The sequence below is a fragment of the Hipposideros armiger genome, unplaced genomic scaffold (assembly GCF_001890085.2).
Source record: "Hipposideros armiger isolate ML-2016 unplaced genomic scaffold, ASM189008v1 scaffold_20, whole genome shotgun sequence".
Taxonomy (NCBI): Eukaryota; Metazoa; Chordata; class Mammalia; order Chiroptera; family Hipposideridae; genus Hipposideros; species Hipposideros armiger.
The window spans coordinates 2,204,097-2,228,557 of NW_017731370.1; the positions used below are offsets into that span (position 1 = coordinate 2,204,097).

The following is a 24,461-nucleotide window of genomic DNA, read 5'->3' on the forward strand; positions in this document are numbered from 1 at the left end:
TGAAGTGTACCTGGCGTATAAGACGACCCCCCACTTGGAGGCATATTTTTCAGGGCCAAAAAATCGTCTTATACGCCGGCAAATACGGTAGTTGTCTGGCCTCTTTGAACTCATAACACTGTCTCTTGAACTCTGAAACAACATTGACTCCTCCTTCCTGTGCTGTGGCTTGGAAAGTATCTTTGGGAATTAAGTTGAGGCACTTTATTCATGTCTCTTCTGTTGGGATGAGAGGCTTGTGCTGGCATTTGAATGAAGTCTGTTTCATATATTTTGTCTGATTTTCTAGTTAGGATTTTGACTTCATAGTCAGAAACAGAGTTAAGTAGACATTTTTGAAGTTGCAGATATATTTTGAAGTAGGAGAAATATTTTTGAAACAAAATTACTTCTAAGGTATCGTTTAATTTTTTTACATACGTTTTTCTTATGTATTTTTAAAATGTCAAATTTAAACCATCATGCAGGAGTCATTTTCAAAATGACTTCATTTGTTTACTTCGTGATTTCTAATTGGATATTATGTTTAATTTAACTTTGTATAGCTGATTAGCTGATATATCCTATTTCAAAGATTATTGAGATAGTGTACATAATGCCATCTCATATGCGTATTTTGGGAATTACTAAATATGGATGCTTTATAATTTCCTCACATTTCAATTCCTTTCTCCCATACTTTGAAGATACATGTGATTAGGCGGGGGAGGCTATATAGAGTTAAAAAAACATTTGTAGTAATTTACTTTGCTTACAATCTCTTTGTCTTCTGCTACAGAGACTTCTGATCAGGATTTTAATATTTTTCAAAATAATCCAGGGCAAGAATTCAGTCTTCATCTGTTTTAAACCAAAACCTTTCTTTAGTTGTGATCTCTTTCCCAAGATCTAGTTGTAAACGATTTAGCTAGAAATATTGACCTGGAAGGTCTTATTCAAAATTATTTATGCACATTCTTCTCTACATCTTATAAAATGCCTTTTCTTACTAACAGTTTTAGTTGTCTCCGAAGTTTAAAAGCTCTGACCCTTTCCTCTCTCGGTCTTCTTTTCTATTCTCACTACTATCATTCCATGCCAAGTGGTTAGAATCTCAAGCCTGTGTTACACAGTAGCCTCCAGTTAGGTCTTTCTGATCTCAGCCTCCTCCCCTAATTTTTCATACAATATATGAATGTCAGTTTATGTTTCCTTTACCAATATACTCATCTTGACCTTTTTTATTTTTTTTTATTTTTATTTTTAAATTGGGGAATTGGGGGAGGGGAACGGTGTTGGGGAATGGGGAAGAGGAACAGACAAATTGCTGTCCTTTTGTTCTTCAGTCTAGTTGTGGAGGACTTCGCTTCACTGGCCCATGGTGGTATTATGATCATTGCGCTTTTCCCGGGTGAGGCAGTTGCTTGCCAGCCATTGGATGGCTGCTCAAGGCCAGTCACACCAGCTGCTGGCTGCTCACACTTGGCTGCCAGCCACTCACAGTAGTTCAAGGCAGACCACTGCCGCCCCACTGCAGCCTATGCCGACACCGGCGACTCACGGCAGCCCAGGTCCAGGTTGAGCTGTTGTTCACCATCTTAGCTGTAGAGGGCGCAGCATCACTGGCCCTCATGTGGGATCCCAACCGGGGCCCAGCTGCTGAGAGCTGGTGTCCCAAGCCAACTCTTAACCAACACGCCATTCAGCCGTCCCTCATTTTCTATTTATTTATACAACCCTTTTGTTATTTTTCACACAGTGATCTTAACTCTTAAAATTCTGTGGACAATTAAATTATCTAACTGCATTAGGACAAAAGCTCTGGTCTCAAATCCCTGACCCCTTTGCTCAAGTTACAGGTGCACTGAATTAGGAAGGTTTTAATGTGGTCTGTTTTTCTTGGATTTGGGAGAAATCCAGGCCACTGGAGCCATTTGTAGATGATTTGTGATTTGGTGATCTTTAGGTTGATCAAAATTGCCCTGTTTTCCTAGGCAACATTGTCTTACCTTATAGCAGAGTTAATTTTCTGGATTGACTCATATTTCTGGGATGCAAGGTAGTTTGTTCACATTTTATGGCCCTCAGTTATTTTGGAGTAGGCCCTTCTATGCGGTGACTTAAGGAGTGTTTCTCTAATCTGTTTCTAATCTCATTTTACTTATCCATCTCTCCCCTCCTCTTTTTAAAAAATGAGTCTTTTGGGACTTTGTCCCTATGATGTTTATTTTTATTGTAAGATTTTATATTATTAGCTTTTTCATATATTCTCTGGAGATCATGTGTGATATGGTCTTGATAGTATAAAACTAGTGGTATATATTTTTTAAAACTTTACTCACTGTATTAGAAAAACAAGGTAGTGTTTACTTTTAGATTCCAAATACATGGCTTGCCTCTGATTCCAGGCCTTTATGTTTACCTTGTTGACATAAGTCTTTTTTTTTTTGTATGGTATCTTTTTTGAGATATAATTCATATGCCATAAAATTCACCCTTTTATGGTATACAGTTCACTGGTTTTTAGTGTATTCATAAAGTTTTGCAGCTGTCACCACCATCTATCCTCAGTTCCTTTTCATCAACCCAAAAAGAAATGCAATACCCATTATCTGTCACTCTCCATTCACCCCCTTCTGAACCCCTGGCAACCACAAATCTACGTTGTGGATTTGCGTATTCTGCACATTTCATATAAATGGGATCATCCAAAATGTGGTCTTTTGTGACTGGCTTTTTCATTTAGCATAATGTTTTTAAGGTTCATCCGTCTTGTGTCATATATCAGTACTTCATTTCTTTTTATTGCTGATTAATACTGCACTATATAGATATACTATGTTTTACATTCATCAGTTGATAGACATTTGAGTTGTTTCCAGTAATGCCGGAGAATGAGTATTGAGTAATGCTGCTGTGAATCTTCATGTACAGGTTTTATATAGACAATTCATTTCTCTTGGGAATAAACCTAGTAGTGGAATTGTTGGGTCAAATGGTAACTAACTATGTTTAACTTTTTGAGGAGCTTCCAGATGTTTTCCAAAGTGGCTATACCATTTTACATTTCCACCAGCAATGTGAGGGTTTGAATATCGCAAATCTGTTTTTCTGATTCTTTTGATGTTATTATAGGTGGAATTGTGGGTGTGAAGTAGTATTTTAAAAAAATTTTTATTATTAGTTTCAGGTAGTAGTATTTTATTGTGGTTTTGATTTACCTTTCCCTGACGACTAATAATAGCAAGCATCTTTTCATGAGCTTGTTGGCCATTTATAGTTCTTCAGAGAAAAGTTCATTGATATCTTTTGCCCATTTTTAAATTCTGTTGTCTTTTTATTTTAGAGTTGTAGGAATTTTTTATATATCCTGGATACAGATCTCTTATGAGATCAATGATATGGAGTTTTTTTCTACCTTTTTTAATGGTGTACTTTGAAATACAAAGTTTTTAATTTTAATGAAGTCCAGTTTACTTAGTTTTTTTTTTTTGGCTGCTGTGCTTTTGGTGTCATATCTAAGAAACCATTGTCTAATCCAAGATCATGAACATTTGCCCCTTTGTTTCCTTTGAAGGATTTTATAGTTTTAGCTCTTAGATCTAGGTCTTTGATCCACTTTGAGTTAATTTTTGTGTATGCATTGAGATAGAGTCTAACTTCATTTCCTTGCATATGGATATCTAGTTGTCCCAGCACCATTTATGGCAAAGAGTATCCTTTCTTTATTGAATTGTTTTGGCATCCTTGTTGAATTGGCCATAAATGGAAGACTTACATCTAGACTTTCAATTCTATTGCATTGATCTGTATGTTCATCCTTAGCTATATGTCTGTATCACACTGTCTTAATTGCTATAGTTGTATGGTAAGTTATAAAACCTAGAAGAGTGAGACCTACAATTTTGTTTTTCTTCTAAAGGTTGTTTTGCTTGTTCTGAATCTCTTGCATTTCCACATGAATTTTAGGATTAGTTTGTTAATTTTTGCAAAAAAAAAGGGGCAGCTAGGACTTGATAATAAGGGATTATGCTGAGTCAGATTAACTTGGGAAGTATTGCCCCCTTGAAGATATTAAGCCTTCCGATCTATGTATGTGGCTGGCCTTCCATTTGTTTAGGTCTAATTTTTTTTCAACATGTTTTGTAGTTTTCAGTGTACAGGTTGTACACTTTGTTAAATTTATTCCTAAGCATTTTATTTGTTTTGCTGTTATTGTAAGTGAAATTGTTTTCTTAATTTCATTTTTGGATTGTTCATTGCTAGTGTGTAGAAATAAAATTGATTTTTGTATATTGATTTTGTGTCTTGCAACCTGTTTAACTTGTTTATCAGTTCTAATAGTTTTTTAGTGAAGTCCTGAGGATATTTTTGTATACAAGATTATATCATCTTCAAATAGAGGTAACTTACTTCTTCCTTTCCAATGCAGGTGTTCTTTATCTCTTTTTCTTGGCTAATTGTCCTGTCTAGAATATCCAGTATAATGTTGAATAGAAGTGGTAAGAGTGACCATTGCTGTACTGTATTGTTCCTATTCTTAGGTGAAAGCATTCATCTTTTACAATTAATTATGATGTTACTCTGGACTTTTTATAGGTGCCCGTTATCATATTAATGAAGTTCCCTTCTATTTCTATTTTGTTGAGTGTTTTTCTTGTGAAAAAGTGTTAGATTTTGTCAAATTCTTTTTGTGTCTGTTGACATGATCTTTTTTCTGTCCTTTATTAACCTGGTAAAGTACATTCATGGTGAGTTTATTACCTATATTACATGGTGAGTTTCATATGTTAAACAAAACTTGCTTTCCGGGGATCCCTCTTGTTCATGGTGTATAATCCTTTTGTGTTTTGCTGCGTTTGGTTTGCTAGTATTTCCTTGAGGATTTTTGTGTCAATATTGATAAGGTATATTGGTCTATTTTCTTTCCTCATGATGTCTTTGTTTTTGTTTTGGTATCATAGAATGAGTTGGAGAGTATTCTTTCTCTGTCTAGTTTATGTAACAGTGTATGAAGAATTGACCTTAAATCTTTCTTTAAGACTAATGGTATTTCAACATTTGTTTTTATCTTTTAGGATTCTCCTTTTACAAATGCAGGAATGGGATCTAATCTAAATCTCTTGGGTGAAATTGAGTGTGATGCCAGCATAATGGATGGAAAATCCTTAAATTTTGGAGCTGTTGGAGCACTGAGTGGTATGTGGAGATTATAACACACTATCTCTAGTCTTTAGAAAACTGTGACTATTGATCATTCCATGCTGCTCAAAGACTTAGTCCAGTCTTTTCTGCCATTCTTGCTTGGAATAGTGTTGAAACAAACATTTTTTTCTTTTAATGAATTTAAAACATGAAACCTTAGCTATGCATAGTTTTTAAAAAAATGAGTGAAATGACATATGTGCAAGTCTTTGTTAGAGTTTGGTCATTCTTCTTCATACCCTGAAGAGATTATAGACATATAAAATGTGTTAGCATATTTTATTAATTTTACAATTATTTGAAATAATATATTTTTATTGTTAAAAAATTCAAATGACATACAAGCATACCTCAGAGATATTGTGGGTTCTATTCCAGACCACCTCAATAAAGTGAATGTCGCAATAAAGTGAGTCACAGAAATTTTTTGGTTTCCTAGTATGTATTAAAGTTAACAACAACAACAAAAGATATATGCCCTTGTAATTTCTATATACATGATCATATTACCTGTGAATCATGACAGTTTTGCTTTTTCCTTTCCAATGTTTAAATTTTTATTTTTTTCTTGCATTATTATACTGTCTGTCACATCCAATGTAATGGTGATAGTATACATCCTTGCTTTGTTCCTGGTCTTAAAGGGAGAACATTAAATATTTCACTATTCTGTATGCTGCCAACTGTAGGATTTTCATAGATGCTTTTTATCAGATTGAAGAAGTTCCCTTCTAATCTTAGTTTGCTGATAGTTTGTATTATAAATGGGTATTGAATATCATTAAGTTCTTTTCTACATCTATTGCGATATGGATTTTTCCCCTTTATTTTGTTAAATACAGTGAAATTTATGATTGATTTTGGAATGTTCCTTTCTTGGCATAAAGCTTTCCTGGTCATAAGTTTTTATTTTTTATATTCTGGATTTTATTTGTTGATGTTTAAGGTTTTGACCTCTATGTCCGTACAATAGACTGGCTTTCATTTTCTTTTCATATAATATTCTTTTCAGGTTTTAGAATCATGTTACGGTTGGCCTCATCAAATGAGTTGAGGTTTTTTTTTTTCTCTGATCTTTGAAAGAGTTTGTGTATGATTGGAATGATTTCTTTTTAATTGTTTGGAAGACTTCATTAGTTATCCTAAATTAGTAGTGTAGTTTTTTTGGTTGTTTGTGTGTGGGAAGTTTAAAAAATGGGATTCAATTTCTTTAACAGTTATAAGACTATATTTTCTTTTTCTCATTTTTTTTCAAGGAATTAATTTTTCTCATATGAGTGTTCACATTTATTTGCCTAAAGACTTTTTAGTTAGCTTTCTTTATTGATTTCCAGTTTACCGTAATTGCACTGTGGTCAGAGACCATATGCTGTATGATTCCAGTTCCTTGAAGCTTTTTGAGACTTGCTTTATGGCTCAGCTTATGGTGTGTTTTGATAAATGTTCCATGTGAATTTCAAAAGAGTATATATTTTGCAGTTGTTGGGTACGTGTTCTATATATCACTTAGGTCTATTTGATTATTCATTGTTCCAATATTCTGTATCCTTTCTGATTTGTGGGCTAGCTAAGAAAGGATATTTCAATTAGTTTTGATTTTAATTTCTTTTATTGTGACATTTTATTGGTATTTAAGGAAGTTTCATATGTTTGAAGGCCATTAACATTTTTGTGTGAACTGACTGTTTATACTTGTGTGGCTTGCCTTTTAAAACTCTGTAATGCACTTTATCATATTGGAATTACAAATTTTTATTTGTCACACTTATTACTTTCTCTTTTCTGGCTTTTATATTTTGCATTTCTTAAGGTTTTTCTCTTTCATAATTATAAGTAGAGTCACCTATATTTTCATCTAATACCTGTATAATTTAATTTTATTTATTATACCTCTTGAATGCATTGTGTATTTTTTCTGAAATGACCAACAAATTGTCCCTACATAATTTAGTGAATAACAACATTAACAACAATAATAATTACCATTTAGTGGGTGACTATTACATGCTACACATTATTCTCCATTAGTTTATATGTATTACTGTATTTTGCCATGTATAATGCATACTTTTTTTGCCCAAATTTGTGAGGGAAAAATAAGGATGTGCATTATACAAGGGTAGTACTAATTCCGTATCTATATAAATGTTTTTAATTCTTTTGTTTATGCTTATGAGTTAAAAGTGTAACTCTAGAAATCAATAACGATATCCATATACAAAATAATACCCTGGAATATGATAATCGATTTTGTTGAACTTATGACAAAATTGCAATGATAAAGAGTTCTTGGCCTTCTATGAAGTGTAAATATCGTAAATTTGTTACTGGTACATAAAATTTCTTGTACCTTGTTTTTGTGTTTTGTAATTATTTGTTACATAAAATTTCTTGTACCTTAATATGTTAAAAAATAAATGCTAAAATTTCTTTATAATACAAAAAGCAAGTACCTAAATATAAACAAATAAAAATTTGAATTAAAAAATTAAAATGGAAGATTTTTTCCCCCTGAAAGTTTGGGCCTAAAATGTGGGTGCGCATTATACACAGGAGAATACAGTAAATCATCTAGTTCTTACAATAACCTTATGAGGTTAGTACTTTTATCCCCATTTACAGATGAGGAAACTGAGACACATGAGAGATTTAGTAGTTTGTTCAAGGCTACTCTCAGTCTGGGTCCAACTGGAAGACAGAAACCACATAGTAGTTTAAAACAGAAGTTTAATATAAAGAATTATTAAATAATGATAGGAGAGTAACTACATAAAGGTGGAAAAAGAACTCAAACTGTATCCTAGGTCAGGAGGAGAATACCGGAGTAAGGATAAACTTGAAAGGGGTTTCACGCCCTGTTGTAGAAGGTATGGTTGCAGCCTACTGTCAGGCACAGGAATTGCTGGGGTACCTAGGCCACAGTCACAGCAAGAGCAGGGAAAGTGCTGTGGGGTGCAGGCGAGCGCAGTCTGGTAGGTGGGCACACAGAGGGCAGGCGGCCTTGAGAATTAAACATGTGCTGGGCAGGATAAAGAACTGGGCTTTTGGCTCATTAGGCAGCCAACCCCACAGGGCACTTTGCTATGTGTGCCTGTGGGGCTGAGGAGAAGATGTGGGGATCAGAGCCTTGACAGTACTGTTCTTTCCAGGGTTGTCAGCTGTGCTGCTGTGGCCTGAATCCTGAGCTGGGGAAAACGTGGTGGCTAAATGCTGGAGAAAACTGTACCCTGCAGGTGCTTAGCACTGGGGACTAGCATCTGGGCCAAACTGGAGAAAAACTCATGCTCTCCAGGAGCCTGGCTAGCAAGCCACCCTTTCCTCCTGCAGTGTGTCTCAGTGCCCTCTACTGACAAAGCTTACCAGTGTGCCAGCTGGCAAAGGAAACACTTAAAGGGCCCATACCTTTTTTCACAGATCAGGCAACAAAGGGTGAATTTATAGCTCAGAAGCAATACACTGATAGCCGGCACAGTTATAAAAGTCTGACTCCCAGCACTCTGTGTTATTTCTACCTCTTATATATAGTCTATCCTTGTTATACTCATCTGAAATACTATCTATATCATGTATTAAATATTCAAATTCACATGTGTCTATGTCTGAACTTTAGCTTTATTCTATTCCATTGATACATTTGTTTGTTTTGTACCCAAACTACACTCTTTTAATTAGAATAGCTTTTAATAAGAAATCGTATCTCTTAATTTTTTCAAAGTTTTCTCTTCCTGACAAATTTACGAGTCAGCTTGTCATACATCATAGAAATCTTTTTAAAATTTTGAATTTATAGATTTGAATTTATAAGTGAATTTGGCAATTATTAATGCCTTTACAATATTGAATTATCATATACAGAAATATTGGGCTGTTGGAAAAGTCATGATGCATTTTTGCAACGAAAAACAGAAAAATACGTCATGACTTTTCCAACAGCCCAGTATATTTTAAGAGCTAGTACACAGATTTGAGCTTTTCTTTCCTTTAGTATTTCATACTTATTTGTGTGTGAAAGAAGTTTTTGGTATTTAGCTAACTAAATATGTAGCTAGTTTTGTTTTATGTCAGTCTAATGGCCTTAATTTGAGCCTCTCTATATCCCACTGCTGATTTTTTTTTTTTTGTATTTATAGTGTCCTGAGAGGTAATCTTCGGTGAGTTGTTAAGGGCCTAATCTCTGGCGAGAGCTGCCTCTGTTAAAATCTTAGTTTTGTGATGATGGGCAGGTAACTTAACCCTCTGCAAATGTTGCCTCAGTAATCAGAGAGCGTTCATAAGTGTATTTATATGATAGAGTGAAGGGATCAGTTAAACAATTTGATACATATAAGGGTTTGGTGGTGGGCCTGGCACATATTAGATACTAAATTTCTGTCACTGTCTTTTGTTACCATCATCATTGTCATCCTGACAATGTTTTTCACAGTAATACTTAACTGTCCTCTCATTCTTCCCAGGTAAGTGTCCCCTTCTGACTTTTCACATTCTGTTTTCCCTCCTGGAAATAGTCTGAACCATATTTTAGGTTAAAGTCTTGAATATACTTGGTCTCTTCTCTCCAACTGTACTCATTTGTAAGACTTTCTTGTTATTTTGTCTCTCTTGCAAGTAAGATTTAAAATTTTTGGCCATCAATTTTTCTCCCCCAGGTAAATTTGAGGCAGTTTGTAACAATTATGTTTATTTCTTAGAGGAAATCCATGGTTTTGATAGTAGATGCCACATTTTCAGTTCATTTTTCTATTCTATTACTCTGAAGTCTATTAAAAAGGAACCTTATTGAAATATGTATTATTTTAAATTCAGTCTTTGTTACTGTTGTAGCATCCAATAAAACATAGGAATATATGTTTTATATTTGTTTGTTTCTTGCATCTGCTAGGTGTTCATATATTTGTTGATTTGATTGGTATTGTTCATGATAATTCAGGTTTTTCATTAATGTATAAGAGTTTTCCAAGATTATTTAAAAGCTGTCTTATTGAAACTACCACAAAACTGAGTGGGAAACTTGAAGACATTTTTCTGACTTCATTTTCTGCCAATTTTATTTTATTTTATAGGAATCAAGAACCCAGTCTCAGTTGCAAATAGACTCTTGTGTGAAGGGCAGAAGGGAAAACTCTCCGCTGGTCGAATTCCTCCCTGGTAACTACTTTGTTCTGCCTGACTTTCCCTGGGTCTTTGGTCTTCGGTGAATACCATATTTGGATGCTATTTTTTTCCATAGAAGGTTGATGCTGTGTTGGTTACACAACAGCAGTAGCTTACTTTTGAGTTGAAGACTCATTTTGTTCTGTGATCTTGGAACACTTTGTACAACATGATAGAATTCAGGACAGAATGCAATATTATGGATTAAAGCAGAAAAAAGAGTTAATTTTTGGTTTTATAGTTGATTATAGAGATTTTTTGCTGTTCCTAAGTGCTCAACTGGGGTCTTTTTATTATGAAACTTTAAAAGTATCTTATATAGTCAAGTCCAAACTCTAATTTTTAATCTTGAGGAGTTCTTAGAATAAAAGTACTTAATTTTTCTCTTCTAGAGAAACATAGTGTGACACTACGATTAGTAAGATCACATCTTTTCTCCAGCATTGACATACAGTTTTCATTAAAAAAACTTTACACTTTTAAAGTATTTATAAAAGTAGAGAAAATACTATGGAGAGCCCTCATGAACCTGTCACCCAGCTCCAATAATTAACAGTGTTTGTGCCCCTCATCTATCTCATGCATGTCTTTTTTTCCCCCTCTAATATTTTAAAGCTAATATTTAACATATTTCACCCTGAGTTAGTTTGTAAATTTGTCTATGTTTGCAAAACATAACCATCATCCTGTTAGCATGCCCAACATTATTCACAAGTATGGCTCAATGCCGCCTCATACCCGGCATGCACTCAGCATGCTTGGCTGTGACGGTCACATTCATGTTCTGTGTTGAAAGTTAGACAGCAGTAGTGTAGGAATCACTGTATTTGACTATTATAATTTGAAGTCATAAAAAATAAACTAATACAGTTTTGAAAAACCTTTTACCCAAATAAACTAAAAGTATCCTTTAATCACATACTTTTCAGGTGTTTAATTGTGGTACTAGAAGGGTAGATTATAAAAAAATTTCAAAGAAATATTAATTTTTAATATTTGTTTTCAATAAAGCAATGGTAAGGAAAAACCAGTCTGATTTCTTGAGGTCATTTCTAATATGTGTTTAGTCAATATCAGTAAGTTTACTTATAACTCTGAAAGTAGGAAAAGTGATTTAAAAATTCTTATATATACTTTTTCATAATTTATATTGATCTCATGCTCTTTTGTTTTACTGGTATGAAGTCCACCAATCCAAAATTTACTGTTTGTTTAGCACATACACAGAGTCCTACTGTCCATACCTTTTTAGAGGAGTAATAGGTGCAAAGAGATTGTCTCTGGATTTGTATTTTCCTCAATATTGATTTAAACATCACTGTTATTTTTCACCCATATTTGATATTATATGTAAAGCATAATTAACCTTAACTAAATCAGTTTAGAAGACATGTTCCCATTAGGGAGGAAACAGCATAGTTGTTTTAGTTGAAAAGAAAAATAGCATAAAGGTTGTGAAAAATATTTTCAAGCTTGCCTACAAACCTGTCATAATCCCATTCTCCCGACTCCTTATGGCATTTACCAAGCAGATTCCCAAATTTATGTGGAGGAATGAGGGTACATCAATAGCCAAGACAATTTTGAAACAGATCAGAGTTGGACTTATCTACTGGTTATCATGATACTTTATAATACTGTAGTAATTAAAACAATTGATTTAGGTATAGGGATATATGAAAATGTCAGTAGGACAGAACTGGAAGTGCAGAAGCAGACCCAGTAGATAAGTAAATTTAGCCTACGATAACAGTGTCATCTCAGAGCATTGTGGAGGATAAAGGATGGTGTATTAAATAAATTGTGCTGGGACAATTGACTGCCTAGTGGAAAAAGTTAATTTAAATTCCTTTGTCACACCATTCAAAAAAAATAAAGTGCAAATACAGCAGTAAAACAGCATAGTATGCACTTTTTAGGGAAAATATGAGGGATTATGTCTAGGACTGTGAGGTAGCAAAGACCTTATTAAGGTTAAAATATAAGGCTAAATATTGAAATATATAACAAGTAAAGATGTATAGCTATTATACAACTGAAGGTACCATGATCTGAATGAAAAGACAATATGACTTTTGCAGCATAGGTAGCAAACAAAAGATTAGTAGCCATAGTGTTTAAGAACTATAAAATGTCAATAAGAAAAAGACAACCAAAATTCTAAAAATTGATAAAGGATACAAATAGACAATTTATCGAAAAGAAAATATTGATGGTATATACATACATGAAAAAGTGCCCAATCATAATACCAATCAAATAATTATGAATTAAAATGACAAGATGATATTTTAACAAAGACCAATAATATCCAAAATTGTTGAGGGTGTGGAAAAACAGGTATTTTTCTTTTAGTGATAGGAACAAAAATTGATATAGCCAGTTGAGAGACATTTTGATATTTTTTATTAATTTAAAAAATTGAAGATGCACATGCTGTGTGCTTCAGCCATTATATCTTAAGACAGAACACCATCACGTGCACACAGGAAGGCTTGTACAGCAAAAGAAGGTTATAGCAATCTTGCTTGTGGTGTATAAAACTGTAAACAACCTAAATGTCCATCAGTGGCTAAGTAAACTGTTTTCTTGTCATATTGTTAAATATTCTGCAGCATAAAAAAAGAGGAACATTTATATAGTAATGTGGATAGATCTCTACAATGTAGAGTGAACAAATAAGATGCTGAATGATATGTTCAGTATAAATTACGATTTTTTAAAAAATAATTACAACATAATGTGATGAGGACTCATTTCCCACCATCCAGGTTAGGAAATAAAACATTGCCAAGAGATTTGAAGCTGACTGAACCCTTTCTAATGGCACCCTTATCCTTCCCACTGTGTGTCCTACACAATTACCCTGAGCCCATCCACACCCCTGTTCCTAGGTAATAGCTGTCTTGAATTTAAGCTTTTCTCATGCTCTTATATTTCTTTATAGTATTACAACATATACAATACTCTAGTTTTCTAAGTCTGCATATGTATATATATACATAGATTACAAAAAAGGCCTGGAAAGGTTACCAAACTCACTGTGATTACCTTTGGGAAGGAGGAAGGAGTGAAGAAATGAGGCAATTATCAAAGGGGATGTGTGTAATATTTTTATATTTTACAAAGATAAAATATATGGGAAAAAGTGAAGACCATCTCTCCATTACAATGATATCATATAATGATGCTACACTTGTCTGGAACATGCTATTCGAGTTTCTCATGCACATAGTTCTTCAGTTTTATTCTTTGTTTTCAAATTGTTTTGACCATTTTAGGCATTTTGCATTTCCATGTGAATTTTAGAATTAGCCTGTCAATTTCCATTAATAACCTGTTGGAATTGTGATTAGGATTGCAACATATACATTTTTCAAGAATTTAACCTCTTTGAACGTGTTTTATAATTTTCAGTGTACAGGTCTTCGCAGATTTCAACCAATTTATAATTAGGTACTACATCGTTCTTTTTGAAGCTATGATAAATTGCAAAAAATGTTAATTTCCAATTGTTACTTGCCAACATATAGTGGTATGATTGATTTTATTATAATCTATCCTGAGAATTTGCTAAATTCATTCGTTTCTATACCACTTTTGTAGATTCCATAAGATTTTTTACATAGACAGTCATGTCTTCTGGGAATCTAGTTTTACTTCTTCCATTCTATCTAGATTCCTTTAATTAATTTATTTTTCTTTATTACACTGGCTAGGCCGCCAATGCAATGTAGAATAGAAGTGTGAGAGTGGGTATCCTTGCCTTATTTGTGATCTTAGGGAAGTAGCATTAGTCTTTTACCATTGAATATCATTGTTGCTGTAGATTTGTCAGAGATGCTCTTTTTTATGTTGAGAAAGTCCCTTTCTTTGCATAGTGTGCTGAGAGTTTTTAATAGGAATGGGTGTTGTACTTTATCAAATGCTTGTCAGCATTTATTGAGATGATCTTATAATTTTTCTTATTTAGTCAGTTAATATAGAGATTGGTTGATATTTTGACTGTTAAAGCAACAGTTGCATTCCTGGGATAAATTCCACTTGGTCAAAATGTTTTATCCTTTTACAATATTGTTGGATCCAATTTGCTAGTAATTTGTAAAGAATTTTTGCATCTGTGTTAATGAGAGATATTGGTCTGTAGTTTTCTTATAATATTTTTTATTTGGTTTCATTTTGCTTCCTGGATATGCAAGGATATATCTTTCATCAAATTGGGAAAAATTTTGGCTATTATAGCTTCAGATATTTTTCCTGATCCCCCCTTCTCTTCTATCCTTCAGGACTCCTATTACACATCTGTTTGACCTCTTGTAGTAGTCCTACAGATCACTGATAATTTGTTTCCTTTTTCCATTCATTTTTTAAAAAATTTCATTTTGAATAGTTTCCATTGCTATTTTCAAATTCACTGGTTATTTTTCTGCAATATCCAATCACCTGTTAATGCCATCCATTTTGTTTTTCATTTCTGACATTGTAGTTTTTTTCTCCAGGAGTTCCATTTGCATCTTTAAAAATGTCTTCCCGATTTAATCTTTCCTGGAGCTTCTTAAACATATGAATAGAGATATAATAACTGTGTTAATATCTTTGACTACTGATATTAGTCAAATATCACCTTTTTTGACTAATCACCTTTACCATTTCTGGGTTGCTTTCAATTGAATGATTTCTCTCCTCATTATAGGTTACATTTTTCTACTTCTTTGTATGCTTGATAATTTTTTATTGGATACCAGACATTGTGAGTTTTACCTTATTTAGTGCTGGATATTTTTGTATTTTAATAACTATTCTTGAGCTTTATTCTAGGATGTGGCTAAGTTATGGAGTGGCAGTTTCATCTTTTCAGTTCTCACTTTATACTTTCTTACATGCGACTAGGGAAACATTTAGCCTTGAGCTAATTTTGCTTTGCTATTGGGGCCAAACCCTCTGAGTACTATAACAGATGCACCCAAAATGAGGTTTTTTGCTTTGGTGGGAACAGGAGCCCTTCCTGGCCTTGTGTGAACTTGGGGATTGCTTCCTCTAAAACTTTCATGTTATTCTTTCCCAGGCTTGGGTAATTTCCTCTTAAACATATACTGATTCCTACTCAGCTAATGACTGGATGGGGACAAGCAGATTCCTGGAGTCCTTTCTCTGTGCAATTCTCTCCTCTCTGGTACCCTGCCATCTGAACTCTGGCCACCTTAGTTTCTCTGGATGCCCAGCTCTGTCTCTTCAACTCAGACTGCCAGTCTCTTCCTGAATTACCCACTTTGCACTGTGGCCTGGAAACTCCAGGCAGGAAGCTGGGGCAGTCATAGGTTTTCCCTTGTTTGTTTTATTTCTCTCAAGGATCACTGTCCTACATTGCCTACTGCTTAATGTCTAAAAACTGTTGTTTCTTTAGCTTGTCTGATTTTTCTTTCATTGGTTCAGGCAAGAGTGTAAATTTGTTCCCTGTTACTCTGTCTTGTCCAGTCGCAGAAATCTTTCGCATACCTGGAAGTTCATTGTATATCTGCAGTAGTTTAAAACAACCCCAATTCCCTGGGTATACTAAATCAACAAGACCAAATTTATCATGTTTTTAGTTTGAGCTTATTTATACTTCACCCTAATAAGTCTAATTTCTGTAATGATGATAGCTAACATTTATTGCATTTGTACTCTATGACAGGCACTGTTTTATGTGGTTTGTGTGCATATTATAAAAATTATATAATGATTTATGAGGGTAAGATGCATTTTGCAGATAAAGAAGCTGAGTCCCATATTTGACTACTGTTACGCAATTAGAAATTTATGGAGCTCCTCCATATCACATTAGAAGCAGCAGATTAGAAGTAAATGGGGAATAGAATCCTTTTATCATAATGAGAAGTAATTGTTTACACCCATTTGTTCACTCACTTATTCATTTATTCAGCAAATATTTATTGTTCAATTCTTGTATGTCAGGCATAGAGGTAGAAAAAATATCAAAAGCAGTTGGAAGACTTAGAAACCATGGTCCTCTGGTGTCATCTGTTGAAGAGGCAGATCATTCTATGGGGGCAACAAGGTATTCCCTATAATGGTGTTTCCTAAGAAGTCTTCAAATAAAAAATTCATTTATCTGTATATCTCATTGAAGAAGGCAGGAGGTGTATATGTTTCAGCTGCATCTAAAGTTAGAATTTTTTTCTTTCTGTTTTTAAAAATTAAATTTATTGGGGAGATAATGGTTAGTAAAATTACATGGGTTTCAAGTGTACAATTCTGTGGTACATTATCTATATATCACATTCTGTGCTCACCACCCAGAGTCAGTTCTTCAATCACCATATGTTTGACTACAGTTAGAATTTTATAAACTCTTAATTGCTTTGTTAGAAAAACCCTAAGTAGAACCCTAGGCAGAACAGTGCTTCTACTAACTGAACATTTTCTTTTTTCCTTATTATATTTTTGGGGGGGACATTTTCTATATTTTAATTTTTTTAAGTTATAGCCACCATGGTATATTTTACTGTTTAGGTATTGGTGTTTGGTCAGACTAGTAGAGTATTTGATATCTTCATAAACTTGGTGCGACTATCATAAACTGTGTCACATTTCTCCAAGTTTATTTTATTTATAAAAGTATAGCTTCAATCTTTTTTTCTCCATTATCACAGGATATAACCTTGATAGGCATTAACCATCTAGAACAGGGGTTTGGCCAAATCTGGTCTGCTGTCTGTTTTTGTAAATAAAATTTTATTGAAACACAGCCATACCCACTTGTGTATGTATTGTCTATGGCTGCTTGAGCATTATGAACATTCTGGCTATAAATCCTAAGCTGTTTATTATCTGGCCCTTTACAGAAAAAAATTTGCCAACTCCTAATATAGAGGTTATTATTATTATTATTATTTTTAAACTTTGTTGGGGAATAGTGTTTTCCCCAGGACCCATCAGATCCAAGTTAAGTTGTTGTCCTTCCATCTTAGTTGTGGAGGACGCAGCTCAGCTCCAAGTCCAGTCATCATTTTTGTTTTTTTCATCTATTGGGTTGTCGGAAAAGTCATGATGCATTTTTGCAATGAAAAACATAGGAAAAATATGTTATGATTTTCCCGACAACCCAATAGTTGTGGGGGCGCAGCCCATCATCCCATGAACCTTGTTGTTAAGAGCACGCGTTCTAACCAGCTGAGCCATCTGGCCACCCACCGGCAGCTCAGCGGCAGCTCAGCTCAAGTCATTTTCAATCTAGTTGAGGAGGGCGCAGCTTACTGGGCCATGTGGGAATCGAACCAGCAACCCTGTTGTTCAGAGCTCGCACTCTAATCAACTGAGCCACCCGGCCACGCCCGAGGTTATAATTTTTGAAAATCACATTTCTTTTAATGAAAAAGAGAAAGCTAGATAAGCATCGTTTTATGTTTAGTGTGAATAAAACCTAAGATGCTCATTAGACCCTTGGATTTTTTGAGAGGCAAATTTAAGTTCTGGTGCATTGTTTCTTTTAAAATACCATTGAATCTATTGTACTTCATAAATTGATTGAAATTTGTACTACTTTTGTTGTATGAATGTGAAAAGAAAATTTGAAAGCCTAACGACTAAAAGAAACATAAGAGACCTATTAACTAATAAGAAGGTCTAGATTTAGTCGGATTTCTATTCAAACCAAACAGTTTAAAAAACAAAATAAAAATAATAGCAAAACTTTTATAGGACAGTCAGGGAAATGTGAACATCTACTGAATATATTTTGATTCTAAGGATTTATTGTTAAAAATTTTTAGGTGCCAAGTGGTTGTGCTGTTAGGTTTTTTAAAAAGTCAGTTTTTTAGATATATGCAAAATGCTCATATTTGAAATTATATGATATCTGAGATTTGCTTCAAAATTATCTGGGTGGGAGTGAGTATAAATCAGTGAGATTAGCAGTGTGTTAATAATTGATAAACTAGGTTAATCTATTGGTTTCATTACACTGTTCTTTATAATGTATATGTTTGAAAATTTTTGTAATAAAAATTTTTTTTAAAGTTACATTCTTTTTTTTTTTAAATTTATTTTAAATTTTTTTGTTTATTAGCTGAGCCATCCTGCCACCTGTTGGCAGTGCAGCGGCAGCTCAGCTCAGGCTGGGAATCGAACTGCTGTTGCTCAGAGCTCACACTCTGGACTGAGCTCTCCGGCCCTAAAGTTACATTCTTATTTTTTAATTTGTTATATGTTTTCTCTAAATATAGCAAGTTCTCCTTTATTTGAACTTTATGTGTTTGTAAGCTTTGAATAATCAATAGCCAGTAATTTATCATTCCTCAATTTTGCATATTTACAATGAACAAAGAAGTGATAGGTAAAAATAGAAATCAGTTGTTTTTTTTTTTTAAAGATTTTATTGGGGAATTGAGAGGGGGACAGTGTTGGGGAATCGGAGAAGGGGAACAGGCAAGTTGCTGTCCTTTTGTTCTTCAGTTTGGTTATGGAGGACATCACTTCACTGGCTCATGTTGGTATTATCGTTGCGCTCTTCCAAGGTGAGGCAGATTGGTCACTGGCCACTGGACGGCCACTCACACTGACTGCCAGCCACTCACGGTAGCTCATGGCAGCCCACTGCAGCCCCACTGCAGCCTACGCTGTCATCGGTGACTCACGGCAGCCCAGCTCCAGGTTGAGTTGTTGTTCATCATCTTAGCTATAGAGGGCGCAGCGTCACTGGCCCTCATGTGGGATCCGAACTGTGGACCTGCTTCTCAGAGTCGGCACTCCCAAGCCAACTTTTAACCAACATGCCACATGGCCGGCCCAGAAATCAGTTTTTAAGTCCAAAAAGTGGCTATCGCTTTCTGCTATATCTTTCTCATCTAATGTAATTTGATTATTGGGGCCCCTGAGCATTTTTGAGAGCTTTCTGAATCACTATTACACAATTTTAGACTGATTATGGAGTCTTGGTTCTGTGAAGATGGGTATAATCCCATCCATAAGATTATAATTCACATCATTATATTTGCCCAGAAAGCCCTTTTTGTGATGTTTGGCTGTGCTAGCATTTGCAGCAGCACTTACAGCTTAGCTTATTCAAGGTTTAATCATCCCACCTCAGGGCTGGTCTCATTACAACATTGTTGTTTTTGTTTTATATCACTTTAGACCTCCTTTAATGTAAATTAAGGTGGGTATAATGCAAGGAAAATATTGTCCTTTAGGGAATTTTGACACTCTAGTTTATTTTTTTAACATCTTGCCAATGTTTATTTAATGTGCTTTAGACACCATTCTAAATACTTGGTATATATTGAAGAAAACACAAAGATTCCTGCTGTTATGAAGCTTACAGTTTATTTGGAGAAGATAGAAATAATAGATATAATATGTAAATTACAAAGTGTATCATGTTAGGAGGGGCAGGAGGAGGAAGAGATGAGATTAGGGGGCAGAAGGATTGGATCACTTGGGAGACTGTAGATTCTTGTGAAAACTTCAGTTTTTGCACAAGAGTTCTCATGAGAGGTTTGGCAGAGTTTTGAGAGTCATGATTCTGACTTGTGTTTTACAAGGATGTCAGTGGCTGGTGAGAATACCCTGGGGTTGGGGTCAGAGCAAGGCAAGCATGACAGTAATGGGGCCAAAGCAACAATCCAGATAACAGTGATGGTGGCTCAGTCCATGGTGGTAGCAGTGGAGGTAGTGAGAAGTGTTCAGATTCTGGATGTACTGTGAAGGTAGAATCAATGGGATTCTGTAACTTGATTGAGATGAAACTTCTCTAAAAGTTTTCTCCTTGGAGAGTCAACAGAGGAATTTGAATTGGTACTGCATTTAATGTTTTGGAAAGTGATTTTTTTTGACGTGTTAATATAGGTTTTTGCAAAAGCTCATGTAGCTTTACATATAGCATTTTAAACAGTTATCTGCCGTTTTGTTTTATGATGAGCTACTAGACAAGTAATTTTTGATCGTAATTTAAGATCAAATATTTAATATTGTTATCCATGAGATGCACCCAAATATTCACCTTTCTATGAATGTTGTAAAATGCCTGAACTATTAAAGACTTGCATAGCCGACAGTGGCAAATTCATTTTATTTAGAACGAAAACCTATGAATGATTAAGAAATGTAAAATAAAACTAATAATATTTTGTAAAATGCCTTTGATTCCAGATACTGGGATTAAACCCAAAATGACCAATGGGCATGGGCATGATGAGAATACTAGATTCAGCTCTAAACTTCTGTCCTCATCATTTAATCTATTACTTCAGCATCTCTTTCACATCTTCACATGAAGAGAAGTTATTTCTTAAATTATTTTGCTTGAAGAAGGAAGTGCTAAAAATGCCACCAGTACAGCTCAATTCACATTCAAGTTTCTATTTGAGTTATTCTTCCATTTGAACTTTATGTGGTAGCTTTTCTTTACAGTTTCTTTGCAGTGTTCTTCATTTGATGGAATAGGAGACACTGTTTTCTATTTTCAGGATCCTTTAGAATTAAAAAAAAATGGAAGTTTAGAGAGGTAAAGTTGTTTTTTCTTGTTGGCCTTCTCTCTTTTTCCAGTGCCCCCTCCATCCCCACCTTTATGTACAATGGAAAACAGTTATTGGGTTTATCCATTTAATTTTTCATTGCAACCATTTGAATATGTTTCTGAGTGTCTACTTAGCGTTTTGCCAGTCTGTCACTGATCTTATTAACAATCGAATCTAAAGGCTTCAATATGTATTGCTTTGAATTTTTAGTGTTGGAATGATTAGAACAGAAACAAAAAGTAGGGAACAGGAAACTAATGAGTAGGCACTTGTTCAAGGAATCCATTACTAGTTGGCTGAGATCTTTAAGAAGTTGGCTATGGAAGGAGATGAAGTGATTGATTATAATGGTAACTGCTTGCTATTATGTGTTAGAGATGGGGTGGTTAATTATCCTGCATGCTATTTGAAACTTTTCAAAATAAGTCTTTTTCAGTTAGCTAATCATATCCTTTTATTCACTTTGTTATGTTAAAACTTGTATTTTGGGGCTTAAAATTTACTTTTGGGACATGTCTTAGTACTTTACTTACCACAGACAAAAATGATTCTGAGGGTCAGGTATATATTTTTTGTTGTATCAAGGCTTAGAAATATAAGCATGTCTCATTGTTTTTGGGCATCTCTAGATGTACCCACTGATTTTGAGTTTTACCAGGTGTTATACTAGGCAAGAAGACCATATCTGAAGACATTCTCCTAAATTTTGACTCTTAACCCAATTAAATAGATCTTGTGATGTAAACTGAGAACCATGTTGATCCAAGATAAACCTTAATATTTTCTACTGGGAAATCAACCTTTTTTACCTCTTATGTTAAATTTGGCCAATTTTTACTTGTTAGTTATTGCAAATGAAATGGAGCCATTTCAAATTGTAAAATTTCTAATAGGAAAAATTTTAAAGAATTTTTTGGGCATATAGCCATATAATTTTGAAGTAAATAAACAGTTATGTCTATATGCAAGATTTTTTTTAGTTGCCTTACTATATTACTTATATTATTTTATTGAATATATAGAAGATGACACTGTGAAATTTTAAAAGAATAATTTTTCTGTTAGCTTTTTAGTTGGAGAAGGAGCCTACAGATGGGCTGTAGATCATGGAATACCCTCTTGCCCTCCTAACATCATGACCACAAGTGAGTAAAAACTTTTTAAAAATTAAGCTATATTATAGGGAGTAAATTTTCAGACATTACCCTGAACTATATTTTTACTGATACATCTCTGCGGGCAAGGGAAATAAAAGAAAAAAATGAACATATGGGATTACATCAAACTTAAAAGTTTTTTCACAACAAAGGAAGCCATCAATAAAACAAAAAGGAAGCCTACTGAATGTGAGAAGATATTTGTCAATAATATATCTGATAAGGGGTTAATATCCAAAATTTATAAAACATTCATGCAACTCAACACCAAATAAACAAACAACCCAATTAAAAAATGGGCAGAGGATATGAAGAGACATTTCTCTAAAGAGGACATACAGAAGGCCTCATACAGGTATATGAAAAAATGCTCAACCTTACTAATCATTAGGGAAATGCAAATTAAAACCACAATGAAATACCACCTCACCCCGGTCAGAATGGCTATCATCAATAAATCAACAAACAACAAGTGCTGGCAAGGTTGTGGAGAAAAGGGAACCCTGGTGTACTGTTGATGGGACTGCAGACTGGTGCAGCCACTATGGAAATCAGATACTGAGGTGTCTCAAAAAACTGGAAATGGAACTACTTTATGACCCAGGAATTCCACTCTTAGGTATTTATCCAGAAAAACCCAAGACACTAATTCAAAAAAATATATGCACCCCTATGTTCATTGCGGCGCTATTCACAATAGCCAAGACTTGGAAACAATTGAAATGCCCATCAGTAGACGACTGGATTAAGAAACTGTGGTACATTTACACAATGGAGTATTACTCAGCTATAAAGAAGGAAATCGTACCATTTGCAATGATATAGATGGACCTAGAGGACATTATGCTAAGTGAAATAAGTCAGTCAGAGAAAGACAAATACCATATGATCTCACTTATATGTGGAATCTAAAGAACTGAATAAATGAGCAAACTAAACAGAAATAGTCTCAGAGGCACAGAGGAAAAACTGATGGTGGCTAGTTGGGAGGGGGTGGGGATGAAGGAGAAGGGGAAGGGATGAGACAACATAAATTGGTAACTACAATATGGCCTCAGGGATAGAAAAGAGTCTGGGAATATAATCAATAATGTTGTAAATATTTTTTAGGGGGCCAGATGGACTCATGTCTTGTTGGGGAGACCACTTCATAGACGGTGTAGAGGCCTGACCACTGCACTGTACATCTGAAGCTGCCACTAAATAATAATATATGTCAACTATAATTTAATACATATATAGTCATGAGATGTAGAGTGTAGTGTGGGAATGGAGTCAATGGAATTGTAATAGATAAGTATGATATCGGAAATGGAGGGGCAGTGGATGGGGGGAGGGGGGTTGTCACTTTGTGAGGGGTGAAAAGGATAACTATTGCATTGTTTTTTACACCTGAAACTAATAATAAAAAAAAAATTATTGGAGCTTGGATGGGATGTGTTGCCACATCCACCATACTCGCCTGACCTTGCGCCATCAAACTTCCACTTGTTTTGCTCCCTTCAAAACTCCTTGCATGGTATAACGTTCAATTCAGATGAGGCTGTGAATCAGCACCTTGTTCAGTTTTTTGCAAATTAAGACAGGTCCTTCTAAAAAAAAAAATTAGCTATATTAGCATATATACCTTAAAGTGTTACATTGCTTTTGAACCATATAGTACTGATATAAGGAAGAAAGCTTATATACTGAAATATTTCTAGTTAAAAGGTACATACAAAGTTATTTGATTTTAAGACACCTTTATATTCCTGAGACCCTCGTATTGCTTTCTCATGTCTTTATAGAAGTATTGCTAAATGATCCCTTTTAGGTTACTTACAATAATTATTACTAATGAAACCATAATACCACCCCCTCACAGAGAGAGAAAATGAGTCAACAGTTAACTCTCCCTAGCAGAGGAAGGCTTTTCTAGTTACCAAGTGCAAGAAAATGAAAAATGAACATACTACATTAAGCGTTAAGACTGAAAAAATACTTATCATAAATATGACAAAGGGATACATAGCCTTACTCTATGAAGAGGTTTACCAAATTAAAAACCACACAAATACTTGTAATACCCCAATAGAAAAATGATCAAAAGTCATAAATAGATAATATAACTAATATGGAAATTCACATTCAAATAAGTACATGTTAAATTTCTTCCCTCTTAATTTGTGAAAGAGTTAAAAAATATTATATTATTGCTGGTGATTGTGTGGTGAAATGAACATAAAACACTGTAGGTACAAATTAAATGTTGGCAGAAATTTTGGAGCACAGCTAAGTAATATAGATCAAAAGCCTTAAGCTTATTCTGCTTCTAGGAACTTGTCATTAGAGATACAAAGATTTATGTGCTCAGTGAGCATTATTAAGAATATAAAAAATTTTGAAAAAATCTTATGTCCAACACAGAGGAATATAAGTAAATAAGCTATCATATATTCTTTTTTTTTTTTTT

General features: G+C 34.3%; 1 protein-coding gene across 7 annotated transcripts in view; it reads left to right on the forward strand.

The window, feature by feature from the left end:
• TASP1 (taspase 1) overlaps positions 1–24,461 on the forward strand; it is a 253,771-nt gene that overhangs the window by 40,044 nt on the left and 189,266 nt on the right. For all 7 annotated transcript variants that reach the window (XR_002123096.1, XM_019635266.1, XM_019635267.1 and 4 more), the window contains 3 exons: positions 5,058–5,178; positions 10,245–10,329; positions 21,918–21,997. Coding sequence is in view for 6 of the 7 variants with exons in the window: in XM_019635266.1 (XP_019490811.1) it covers positions 5,058–5,178; positions 10,245–10,329; positions 21,918–21,997 (286 nt within the window). In the remaining variant the exon portion in view is untranslated. The remainder of the gene's footprint in view (positions 1–5,057; positions 5,179–10,244; positions 10,330–21,917; positions 21,998–24,461) is intronic.